Consider the following 12,860-nt stretch of genomic DNA (forward strand, 5'->3'; position numbering starts at 1 on the left):
TTACCTTTCTTGGCGGCAACATTCTGAGCACATTATAGAAAATGAAAGAAGCATGGGGTTAAAAAATGCCCCAGGAAATCAAGATAGTGACAATACTAACTCTTCAAGGCTATTTTAAGGTTTTTCGTTTGTTTGTTTGTTTGGTGCTGGGGATTGAACTCAGAGGCACTCGACCACTGTGCCCCATCCCCAGTCCTATCTTGTATTTTAGTTAGAGACAGGGTCTCATTGAGTTCCTCAGTGCCTCGCTTTTGCTGAGACTGGCTTTGAACTCACAATCCTCCTGCCTCAGCCTCTCTAGTTGCTGAGATTACAGGTGTGTGCCACCGTGCCCAGCTGTTAATTAAGTTTGAGCAGTGTTGAACATTTATATTGCATTGGTACAGCCAGCCAAATTGTTCTGATACTTTATTAACAAACTGCTGCAAGAATGTTTTTTCCCTGTCTAATTTAATGAAGGTAAATAATTAAACTGGTGCTGGGGTTTCAAATTCCCTGATTCTCTGAAATTGTTTTTTTCCTTTTTCTCATTCTGCAGTCTTCCAATTCAGGTACATGCATCGCATTATAGATATCTTTTTTTTTCCTACTTATCTTTTGCTACCAGACCTCTGGTTTAAAAAATAGATTTGTATAACAGGTTAGTTGATCATTTGAAGTATTTAAAAATGTGTATGTAGAATAATAACTTGAGTATGATGTCATCATTTTTAGTCTATTCAGAACCTGGATCTCCTAACATACACATTTCCTAGCCAAGACCTGGGTAGTTTATTTTAAAATGTTTATGCAGACCTTCAGGAGTTGATTGAAAATGTCAAGGCTGGGTCACCATGGATGTTCAGGTTTATGGGAATTTCTTAGGCTATGGGGATAATAAGAACCTGCTGGTGGAACTTTACTTAAGCAGATGAGGTAAACAGACACAATGGTGGAGTGGGACAATTTTAAAAAATTAAATGTTGGCTTCCTCCTTTATGTTTTTTTCCCCAATAGAACTTAGCAAGCCAGATGAAGCTCAAACCTGAGAGAGCCACCGCTTCCATCTGCTTTCCATCTCCTGAAATTTTATAGGCACTCCCCATCTGCTGCCTTTTCCTCTCTTGTCTTTGTCCTTGTGGGTTTATACCCCTTTTTATTCCTTAACTGTTATTCAAGGGAGTTATTGGTGGCTCTCTTTTCATTGAAGGGAGGAGAATCACACAATTCCTGTTATTAAATCAATGGTATCAGAGAACCAAGTATTTTTTTCTCTTCCAAGTTTGGTATCACTAGAATTATGAAGTTGCCGTCCCTAGCCATACCTGATTAAGAGGTGTTTTCAAAGATGCCTGTGGTTTCAGGATTTCCTTATTTGGAGAACAGGCCTGGGTTCGGAGCTTGGCTATCCTGGGGGGCAGAGTTCTGGTCTGAACATTATTTGGCTCATGGAGCGTTCTGCTTCAGTGGAAGTGGTGGGTTGAGAAAGTTAGTATGCTTACCAGGATTTTAATTTCCTCTGCCAGTAAGTTCCATTTATCAGATGCTCTATTTTTTGTTGAATTTAATTAACTGACTCACAGTTTGGATGTGAAAATGCTCATGTCCGCGGGGGCACACAGATAACTTGCATCATGTGCCTAATTAGCTTTCCTTGGTTCTCTTTCCTGCTGTTTGCTTAATCCATCTGTGACCACTCATAAGGGGCTGATGCTGGCCAGTCCTTGTGAATGGTCTGAGGCTTTCCTAACTGGAAAAAGAGACATTAGCTCAAGAACCTGAAGATGTGGAATTCAGTTTTGTCTATTGCTCTTGTTGGCAGAGCCTTCAGCACTTGGTGCCTGTCTCCCAACTGGTACATGGAGTTAGTGGTTTTGGTCATGCTGTGATTATTTAAGATGGCGGATTGTTGGGTGGGAGGCACTCCTGGGCCGACTCTCCAGTGTCACTGGGAACCAGGCCCTCTGGGTGTAGCCCCTCTTTACTGACCCACTATGATTATGCTCGTTACCCCCAAAAGGTTGCCTCTTCTCTCTCAGGAGTTTATTTTATACAGAATACCTCAAGATCTTACTTACTTTGAGGTGGCATTTAGAAAATGCTATAAAGATCTGAAGAGTTGCCAAATAGTATTTTTCTACAATACTTTTAAGAAATCTTGTAAATTTAATATTAAGAAACTCAGAAAACCTTCTAATACTATAATTGGAAACTACCAAAATGTTTATAGTGCTTAATAAAACTACAATTTAGATAATAAGCTTTCTTATTATGCTAAACATTAAGGGGTGAATATTATCTTTGATCTCATTTAAGGTTTAGAAAACATGGTTATCCACATTCTAATATATAGAGAACTTAGGTTCTCTTCAGATAATATCCTACCTTAATTCAGAGGTAACAATGACCTTGACAGTGAGCATCAACCTTGACTTTCCATTGCAGATAAATGAAACTTAGATCTAAGAAAGGTCTTGGAAATACTTTATGGGGAAAAAAAGAATATTTTTAGGAAAATCTGGAAATAGCTTTTCTTAGAAAGGTCAAGTAAATATGAGAGCTTGCTATGCATTTACTTCTAACCATCACTTGACTTAAGATAGCTTTTTGGTGTGATACAAAGTGTTAAATAACCAATTTGATGGAATTTACAGTTACCCATGGCCATTTTTAGAACCATGTGAAGAATCTGAAATGTAAATTGCTGAATATTGACCTGAATTCTCAAGTTGCTGAGATGCGTGGTACCATTTGTCCTTATAGGTTTCAGAGTTAAACACACAAATAGAATTTAACATATGCAACCAATAACTCTATGCAAGTTTGCTATTTGAGGACAGAAAAAAATATATATATCTCAAATAACAGTTAAGGAGTAAAAAAAAAAAATATATATATATATATATATAAGCACAATGGCAAGGACAAGAGAAGAGAAGTCAGCAGATGAGAAGTGTCCATAAAATTTCAGGAGATTCAGCAGATGGATGAAGGGCCCCTCTTTTGGCTTTGAGCCTTTCCTTTTTGCTAAGTTCTCTTGGTGGGAGACAGGAAGCAGAAAAACAACTCATGTCACTAAACTCAGAAAGGCTCAGGAATCGAAGGCGTTGGAAAAGAGAAAGTTGGTTGAAGGTTTACTTGAAGAGGAATCTCTGATTTAGACAGGTGGCCATTCCTTTCTAGTCTGGTGAAGGCGCTTAATCTGTGGAGAAACATGGAAAGGAGGAAATCACTAGAGAAATAATAAAAGGCAGTTTCCCAGAACTGAGTGCATGAGTCTTCTTGATTACAAAGTACCAGAGTGCTCAGTGTATTGAAGGAGAAATGACCCAGACCAAGGCACAGTATGGGACTGCATGAAAATGAGACTAAATAGAATTTCCTGAAGCCTTCTTAAAAGAGAAACAGTAGACTTTATAGAAACATCTAAAAATTAGAATAATGTTCATTTGTCACAGCCCCTTCAGAAACAAGAAGATTGTACTCAAGGTCTATGAGATACGGAGAGAAAATAATGTCCTATCTGGCATATTCTCTAACCGCCCAAACTGTGGATCTACTGCGAGGGTTGAAAAAGAAATGTTTGTTCACACAAGTTTTCCCTAAATTTATCTTCCATGAATGCTTTTCCAAGAAAGTACCAGAGGAAGTGAACCTCTCTATAGAGGGGAATGGGGCCCTCAGATGGGGAAGACATGAGTCTAGGACCCAATATAGAAGGAGGCAGGCAAAGGGTGATCTCAGTACAGCACAGAGAACTCCTGAATGGCAGTTGTGCACAGGGCCTAAAAAGGTACAATGGAGACCAAAGCATGAGGCTGAAAAGAAACAAGGGGGGTGTCTCCAGGTGCATAATGGATATGCTGTGTTACTTGATATGTTTGACCATATTGAGAGGAGTTTTAGAGTACTCTTAGATACGAGGGATGCATATATGCTAACTACATGAAAAAATAAACAAGAAAATGAAGCAAAACTTTAAAAAAACTTAAATGGAGGCAAGAAAGAAAATGTAATTATAGTATCACAGCTGTGAAAGATATTTGCAAAGTCATAATATAAACATTAAATTTGGATTTAACCAAAAACTGGTGATGTGTATTGGAATGCATTGAGGGTGAGAGGAGTTTTCATGATTCTGTATTAGGAAGATAATTCTAAAATGAAATAAATCATCAGGACATAGCCATATAAATATTCCATTAAAAATGCATAGGTGAACACAAGAAGAAACAACTTGAAGAGTTAAAAATGGTTGGCTTGGAGGTTGGGGTAGTGGAGCAGGGGAGAAAGGAAACAGCTGTGTAGCATCTGGTAAGAATCTGCTCCTATAATGCATGCTTAAGAAATGTAAATAAATTTTTTTCACTTACATTGGTTTTATTCCCACTAGAGCCTTTACTCCTTCATTAAATTTAATGCACACATACTTTTATAGAAAAGTTTAAAAATTGTCTAGTCTCATTCATGACTCCACATAGGACCAGTTTCTAGGATTATTAATACATAGATTAATACATAGTGACCACACATTCCCATCTTTGTTTTTGTTCGTTTGTTTTTGTTTTATAGAACCATCCAAAGAGTGACTCTCAGTGCATAAAATATGATCAGTCAAACCTTCTTCTTTTGTAGGGTGGAGAGCACTGTTACTACCATGGAAGCATCAGAGGTGTCAAAGACTCCAAGGTGGCTCTGTCAACATGCAATGGACTTCAGTATGTGGGAATCTCTTTGGACCCTCTTTCTCTCTAAGTTTGCTTTCATTGTTGACTCTATTTTTTCCCCCAGATATTTATTTCAGTGATCATCTGTGCCAGTTCCATGTTATGGACTGGATATGGAGTAGTTCACAGGGATACAGAGTTTCTCTCTCTTTAAAAATTAGGGTTTGTAGAAGATCCAGAGATTAAACAAATGATTGCACAGGATGATATTTAGTTACCATTTTGGTAGGTGCTATGAAGGGGAAGGACAGGAGCACATTAGCTCTTTTTTTTTTTTTTTTTTAAGCTTCTGTTGCCATAACAAAAACCTCAAGATAACCAGTTTATAAAGAGAAAAGGTTCATTTTAGCTCAAAGTTTTGGAGGTTTCAGTCTATGATTCATTAACTCCATTGCTTTGTGCCTGTTTGGAGATGATATCTCATGGTAGGAGCACGTGGAACCACAAAATTATTTATCACATGAACAGGAGGGAAACAAGAGAGTGAAAATGGTCCTGGGGTCCCACATGTTCTCAATGACCTACAGACCTTCCACTAGGTCACACCTCTTAAAGGTCGTACCCCTCCCAGTGGCACCATTCTAGGGATCAACCCTTTGACATACGGGCCTTTGGGGAATATTCAGGGTCCAAGCAGGAGGGATAAAGAGTGACTGAGCTCAGTTCAGGCAGGTTCCCTGAGGCATATTCCAGAGGATGCAGCAGCCGTTGGATCAAACCTGTGTATGGCTAGGAGTTAGCCAGGCAAGGGTGGAACGATAAAGAGAGGCACTCGTGTCTTGAGTTAGAGGCAGGCTCTAAAAAAACCATCTGTGAGCGCTTTTGGACCCAAACACAGCAGCACCTCATGTGAACATCTAGTTCAGCCCTGTGATGAAAAAGGCTTTTGACATGTTTTCTTTTTTCGTACTTTATATTAAAAACCTCATGTCTGTCATCATTAAATATGATGTAAATGACACAATTGTACTGCTTGATGGAAATGTACTCACCATTTACAAGCATAAGTGTACGTCTGCTTTCCTCTTCAAAATTAGATGGTTCTGGATGATTCTTATATGAGGACCTGTCATTTCTCTTCTAGATGACACTGGATTTGCAAGCTAAGAAATTTGTACAAGTTGTACACGATTCTAAAATAACCTGAGATACTGCCACCACAGGAGTCATCCTAGATTAATGTTCTCATCTGCCCATTTGCTCTTAGAAACTAATTCTATCAGGAATATATATATATATATATATATATATTTTTTTTTTTTTTTTTTTGCTCTTGGTGGGCGTTTTTCCACTTCTTGTAGCCTGTGTGCTATCTAGCCGAGGGACACAGTGGGATTCTATACAGATATGTGAATTGGATTTGGAACAGTTACAAAGGTGTTGGTTTAGATGCACTCTTTATTTTGAGGGCACCATTAGGAAGCTGACTTTTTATTTCTTGCCATTGCGGTATTCGCTCATTCTCTCCTTCTGTGGATTCTCTTGTTACAGTGGGATGTTTGAAGACAGTACCTTCGTGTACATGATAGAGCCGCTGGAGCTGACTCATGACGAGGTGAGCCTGACTGCCATGGGACATCAGTTTCCCTGTGGTGTTTCACTTTTTCAGCATCTTTGCCTTTGAGTAGTAAGAGAAAATGTAGATTTCAAAGTGTGCTTATCCATATTACCTTATTTCTAACTTAGAAGGGTCCCATGAGTTTTGAAGCTTACATTGCATGGGCTGTGCCCACATACCAATAAGGGATAATCAGAGGCATGCAACTAGGGTTTTCTGTAGCTCAGGCCAGTTTCTTCTAGTCCACCGTGAGATCAGGAGTCGTTTCGTTTTGCAGTAGCCCTGCTCCTGCAAAACGAAATGGTATCCAACTTCTCTCTCACAGTCTCCTTTAGATAATTGTGGTTCTAACCATGTACTTAATTTCTGCTCCCTGAAAATGAGGGAATTTGATTATAGGATACAAAGTGTAAGTTTCAAGATAGGGAAGAAAATAATGTTTAGTCATGGGCACACCAGTGTGACCTAGATAAGAAATCACATAATCTTGGTCATGTGGCTCACTAATAGAATGTGACCAAACCTAAAAGACATCAAATAGTGTATGGAGGGTGTTACTACTTGCTGAGAACTATTTTAGGTGTTAGGGATACATTAGTGATAAAATAGACATAGAACCTCAGCCTAATGGAGCTTCTAGTCTACAGGGGCAGATGGGATGAACAAGTAATTACGTGTGGCATTTTAAATAATGATGCTTGCTAAGGAGAGAAAATGAAGCCAGGGAGAGAGGAGAGTTAAACATTATGTGCAGCGAGCAGGGAAGACCACATGGAGAAGGTGTTTTGAATAAAGACCTTAAGGAGGTTAGAACATTCTAGGAGATGTGCAAATACAAAAGGCTGTGAAGCAGGAGTGAGCCTAATGTGTTCAGGGAGCTTTGGGGGACATGGTGAGGTTGGAGAGGACTGAATAGGGGGAAGTGGCAGGAGGCCCTGAGAGGTAACAGTAGGGAAGTCAGATCAGTGAAGAGGACTAATAAAGGAAAAAAATAATATTTTGAGAATGACAGAGTCAGAATATTGCCGTCATTTGTTGGGGAGCAGAAAACATTTTTTTTTCTTAAAGTACACGGGAATATGGGATACCTTCCAAATCTGAGGCAGAAAAGTTACTAAATTGTAAATGGTTGCTTGTTTGAATAAACTTGTATCATTTTTTTTAACCTAGTTACTTGCAAAGTTACCAGATAGTAAAGAAAACGGAACCTAGATTAAGATATTTAGGTTAAGTAAAGTGTTATTCCCCTGACTCCATTTATAGACAAATAGTCCATATGCAGCAAAATTTTTGGACTCATTCAGGAAAAATAAAATCACTTTGATTTTTGGCTTTGATTAATGCCATCTTATCCTAAAAACAAAACCCCAAAGAACAAACAATCCAAAATAATAATTCTCTAAGCCTTAGAGTTTTAAAAATATGTAAATGAGATAATTTTACAATGCATCCCTAATAGGGTAATTTTGCAGATTCGGTGATTTAATAAATGTATGTTATGGTGCATGTTAAACTGCTGAAAAGGTTTGTGTGTATGTAAACTATGATTATCATAATGTTTAAAGAACTGCTTTCATGTTGTTAGGCCCATAATTATATAATACAGGAGCTGATTGTTACATGCTTATTATCTTCTCTTTTTGCCTGCCTTCCTACTGCCTGCCTTTTGTTCATGTAATGGTTTGTTCTCGTCCTCACCACGGGTAGAGGGAGAGGAACAGTGTTTGAAGCTTAAAAAATTGTGTTGCTGATCCAGTTGTGAATTTTATTACTCTAGATATCTTTTCACCTGTTATTAGAATCAAGTGTTTACTTGAATTTGGATTTCTTTTTTTTCCACATTTTTTTTGTTTGTTCCTTTTAGATATACATGGCAGTGGAGTATATTTTAACCTATTATATATACATGGAGTATAACTTCCCATTTTTGTGGTTGTATTGGTGTGGAGTTACACCGGTCATATAGTCATATGTGAACATGGGAAAGTTATGTCCGATTCATTCTACTGTCCTTCCTATTCCTATTCTCACTCCCTTCCCTTCATTCCCCTCTGTCTAATCCAATGAACTTCTTTTCTTTCTGCCCACTGCCCTTATTGTATGTTAGCATCCGATTATCAGAGAGAACATTCAGCCTTTGGTTTTTTGGGGATTGGCTTATTTCACTTAGCATGATAGTCTCCACTTCCACCCATTTGCTGGCAAATGCTATAATTTCGTTCTTCTTTATGGCTGAGTAATATTGAATTTGGATTTCTTTTCTTTTTTTGGGTGGGGGTACTGGGGATTGAACTCAGAGGGACTTGACCACTGAGCTACATCTCATCCCTATTTTGTATTTTATTTAAAGTCAGGGTCTCACTAAGTTGCTTAGTGCCTGCCTGTTGCTGAGGCTAGCTTTGAACTTGCCATCCTCCTGACTCAGCCTGCCAAGCCACTGGATTACAGGCATGTGCCACCACACCCAGTGAATTTGGATTTCTTTATGTCCATATTATTTTTATTAATTTTATTATGCTTTGTAATAATTCTTTCTGTAAAGAATATTTCCATTGGAAATTCATGTTCTATCACAACGAAAGTATAATTAGTAAAATTCTTCATTATTTTCTTTTATGTAATCTGTGAAGAAGGCTCTCCTTTATAAATATTTTTCTGATTATTAAATTAATATAGGAAATTTGGAAAAGCAAAGGAAATACTTAATTAAATAGTATCTATCCATCCTCAAAGATAACTTACCTTTATTTTTCTGTATAGATTTGTCCTATTTTTCAATGATATATTTCCAAACTTTTAAAAATAAATTGATTGGATAATGGTGATGATGATGATGATTGTTGCTGTTGCCCTTTCTGGGACCCAACCCAGGGCCTCACCCTCTGCCACTGAGCTACATTCCCAGCCTTTGGATCATTATTTTATAATATAATTTAACTCAAAGTATCTCTGAGTCTCAATATCTTTACTTGTTAAATAAGGATAAAATATATACTATGTGTTCTTGTTAGGAATAAATTAGGTAATATGTACTTAAATATTGCCTGGCACCTACTATCGTCTCAGTAATGAAAGCTGTGTTAGTCAGCTTTTTGTCACTGGGACCAAAATACCCAACAAGAACAGCTTAGGGAGGGAAAATTTATTTTGGCTTATGGTTCTAGAGGTTTAGACTATGGTTGGCCAACTCTATGACTCTGATGAGATTGAACATCATGGCAGAAGGGAGCGATAAAAGAGCTCAATTCATCGCAGCCAAAAAGCAGAGGAATGGGGAAGGGCCACAGGGAAGCTGACCTCTTCTAGGGCATGGCCCCATTCTCCTACCTCCTCTAGACACACCCTACAGGCCTACAGTTACCACCCACTCCATGCCAGCTAGGAGGGACCCATTAGGTGGCAGCACTCCTAATCCAGTTATTTCACCTCCAGACATTCCTGCAATTAATGCACAAGCTTTTGGGGGACACTGCATATCCAAGCCATAACAAAAGCTAATAGTAATAGTAATGGTAATAAATCATTCATAAAAGTGTAATTTATAGGCCAAATGACATGAGTATTTTCAAGGTTTCTGATAGACATTGTTAAATTTTCTCTGAAACTATGATACTAATTTCCTTCCACAAACAATGTGTAAAGAATGCTTTTCCCTTGCAACAATTATTAACTAAGGATATGACGATTTTTAAATCTTTACTAACTTGATGGTAAAAATTGGCATATCATTCATTTTAAATTTAGGTTTTAAAAGAATATTAAAATACCTAACATTCAGCATTTTCATATGTTTATTGACCCTTTGCGTTTATTTCTTGAGAATTTCCTACTCATAGCTTTGAAGAAGGTAAGGCTTAAAAAATAGCTAATAAAGCTCTGCTTTTATCTAAACAGGGGTATTGGAAGATGCTTTATTTTATTTAAAATTACCATTTCAATGAGACATATACTTTTCATTTTTGATAGCTTAAAGTTTGACATACGTGTTTCTGCTTTAGGAAGGACATCAGAGAAAGTTCTCACAACATTCCATAATAACTTGTTCACATCTCGCTTTTTTTTATTGCCTACCATTTCATTTCAGAAAAGCACAGGTCGACCACATATCATCCAGAAAACTTTGGCGGGACAATATTCCAAGCAAATGAAGAATCTCAGTAAGTTTTAATTAAAAGAGCCATTCTAGTTTATGTGGTTGGAGCTGTGACTTGGTGGAACTCTGCAGTCACGCAGGCCAGACACGCAGGCTTGCTGGAAACTGGAATTACTCTGAGTTCTGGGGGTGAGACTGTGGAAGGCAGTGGAGTGAACCGAGAGTCATTTTGATGGAAAAACTGAAATATAAACCCCTGGGGTAAAACTGCACTGGGAACCAGAGAATGTGATCGAACTGAGAAAAGAGATTCACACCAAGACCCATGGTTAAATTTTCCTAATGTGTATCTCTTTGTCCAACTCTTATCACCTCCCTCTTAGGCTCTGCTTCTGAGGCATCGTGAGCGTGCTCCTGTTGGCAGAGGCTGCTTTTGAATTTGTGGGGTTACATGATGCTATTCCTGTATATTAGTGTCAGAAGTCTTTAATAATTTATGCAAAAGCTTATGTCATACATTATGTTTAATTCTAAAATGAATGAAGCATAGTAAAATTCTCTCAGATGTTCAGATATTATCTTGTGGTTGTAGGCCAAATATATATTTCTAGTGAATCTTGAACACCCTGTTTTTCATGATGTTTGGAAAAAAACACATGTTTGAACTCTCTTTTTGGCCATGAGGGTGTGAAATGTGTAATGAACAGTGTACTCTTTTTCTTCTTAGTTTATCCATTTTTTTTGTGATGACTTATCAAGCTGCTCTTCTTTCACATATTTTGAAAACATCCACTGGAATGCAGCCAAGCATAATTTTTGTGTTCATTTTTCTCTTACACAGGTACAGAAAGCAACGACCAGTGGCCCCTTCTGTCTGAATTACAGTGGCTGAAAAGGAGGAAGAGAGCCGTGAATGTGAGTGTGACTTTGAGCCACTCGTGGGGCTGTCTACCTTAGGTTGTGCACCTGTCCTGTGCAGTAGCTGTGTCCCTAGAACAGTTTTGATTTGGGAAATTTTCTCTTCAAAGCAAAACACGAAGGAGAAAACCCCATGACTTAAGCCTTATCAGCACATTGCTTTTTATATATCCCTCCATTAGTGATTCAAACTGATTTGTGTCCTATGAACCCCCGATGTTATATAAATGTATTGGCTTTGCTCTATTTCAAAGTATCTTCTAAGGAAAATCATAGTATTTTTTTTTTCTGTTGAAGGTACAGGAGGATTTCTTGCAGGTTGGGCTGGAGGTGATATGGCTTATATAGCATCACATAAAACATTTTTGTCAACAAAAATGCAGGAAGAGTTAGGTTTTGAAACATTGTCTAATTATGTTTATATATATTTCTTACAAATTAAGAACTTAGTTATACCAAACTTTGAAGCTGGATGTGTTTTTTTTTTCAGAAAAGAATGGAATTAATCTATTTGAACACTAGTGATAAGACAGTTACTAAATAATTACATGATGAACAACTATTGTATACCTCACACATATTGATAAATATAGAGGGGTTTTGTATCTGAAATTATGTTCCTCGTCTTTTTCATAATAGATTAGAAATCCATAATGACGGGGACTGTTTAGTAATTACATGGTGGGTGCCATGTAACCAAGAATTAATTCCACAGCTTATAGATTGCATGGTAATTTACTAGATAACTTAATGGGTAATTATAGTGAAAATTGCACATTTTAGATAACGTTTTCCTGAATGAATTTTTTTTTGTGAAAAAATTAGACCACCAGCCCTCATAAACTTAGTTCAAGGTTAAAGCCTTTCTTTTATGAGCCTGTGTTGGTATTATGGTGATTATATATACACACTTTTTATTCTTAGAAATTTCTTTGTAGTTACTCTCGAAGAGGCTGTTGACAGTAGCATTTTATATAGGCTTTGCTTTCCCTATGGTCTACCACTTAATTGATCAATGACTGTGTATGAAAAATAAATAAATCTAAATGAGGGCTTACTCTTAAAAGATTTTCTGGCAATAATTAAAATTTAGAAGAATTTAGAATACAGTGATTTTCAATGTTTGTTCCTTCCAGAAGTTGTGTCATTCAGAACTGGCACATTATTATTAAAATTGCACTCCAGAGAAGCTAATGTTTCTGTTTATCTAAATAGATACTGTTTCAGATATTCTGGGAGGTAATTATAATTTATTATTCATATGAAATGAATTTTAAGGAGATTCTCTTTGACACTTTAAGTAGATTGAATATTTTTGATTACATTTTAATGCCAAAGAAATTGATAATTTACTAATTTTGATATAATTGTGCTATACATTATTGTATGGAATAATTTTGTATTTAAAGCCATCTAAAACTAAAATGGGCTCATGATAAGGAGAGACAGTGAAATATGGTTCCTTTCTGAATACTGGAGTGTTTAACAATTTTATAGTCACCTATAAAAATTTTTTTCCTTGACCAATTTCCAGATTTCTGATAGAGTTCTCTACAACTGAGCATTAGAGAAATTTTGTGTCAAT

The 12,860-nt window shown here is 37.1% G+C and overlaps 1 protein-coding gene across 1 annotated transcript in view; it reads left to right on the forward strand.

The window, feature by feature from the left end:
* Nucleotides 1–12,860, forward strand: part of Adam23 (ADAM metallopeptidase domain 23) — a 163,918-nt gene that overhangs the window by 83,786 nt on the left and 67,272 nt on the right. Inside the window, exons 5-8 of the mRNA XM_026394590.2 lie at nucleotides 4,615–4,697; nucleotides 6,198–6,261; nucleotides 10,349–10,421; nucleotides 11,199–11,272. Coding sequence (XP_026250375.2) covers nucleotides 4,615–4,697; nucleotides 6,198–6,261; nucleotides 10,349–10,421; nucleotides 11,199–11,272 — 294 coding nt within the window. The remainder of the gene's footprint in view (nucleotides 1–4,614; nucleotides 4,698–6,197; nucleotides 6,262–10,348; nucleotides 10,422–11,198; nucleotides 11,273–12,860) is intronic.

The sequence above is a fragment of the Urocitellus parryii genome, chromosome 1, assembly GCF_045843805.1.
Source record: "Urocitellus parryii isolate mUroPar1 chromosome 1, mUroPar1.hap1, whole genome shotgun sequence".
Taxonomy (NCBI): Eukaryota; Metazoa; Chordata; class Mammalia; order Rodentia; family Sciuridae; genus Urocitellus; species Urocitellus parryii.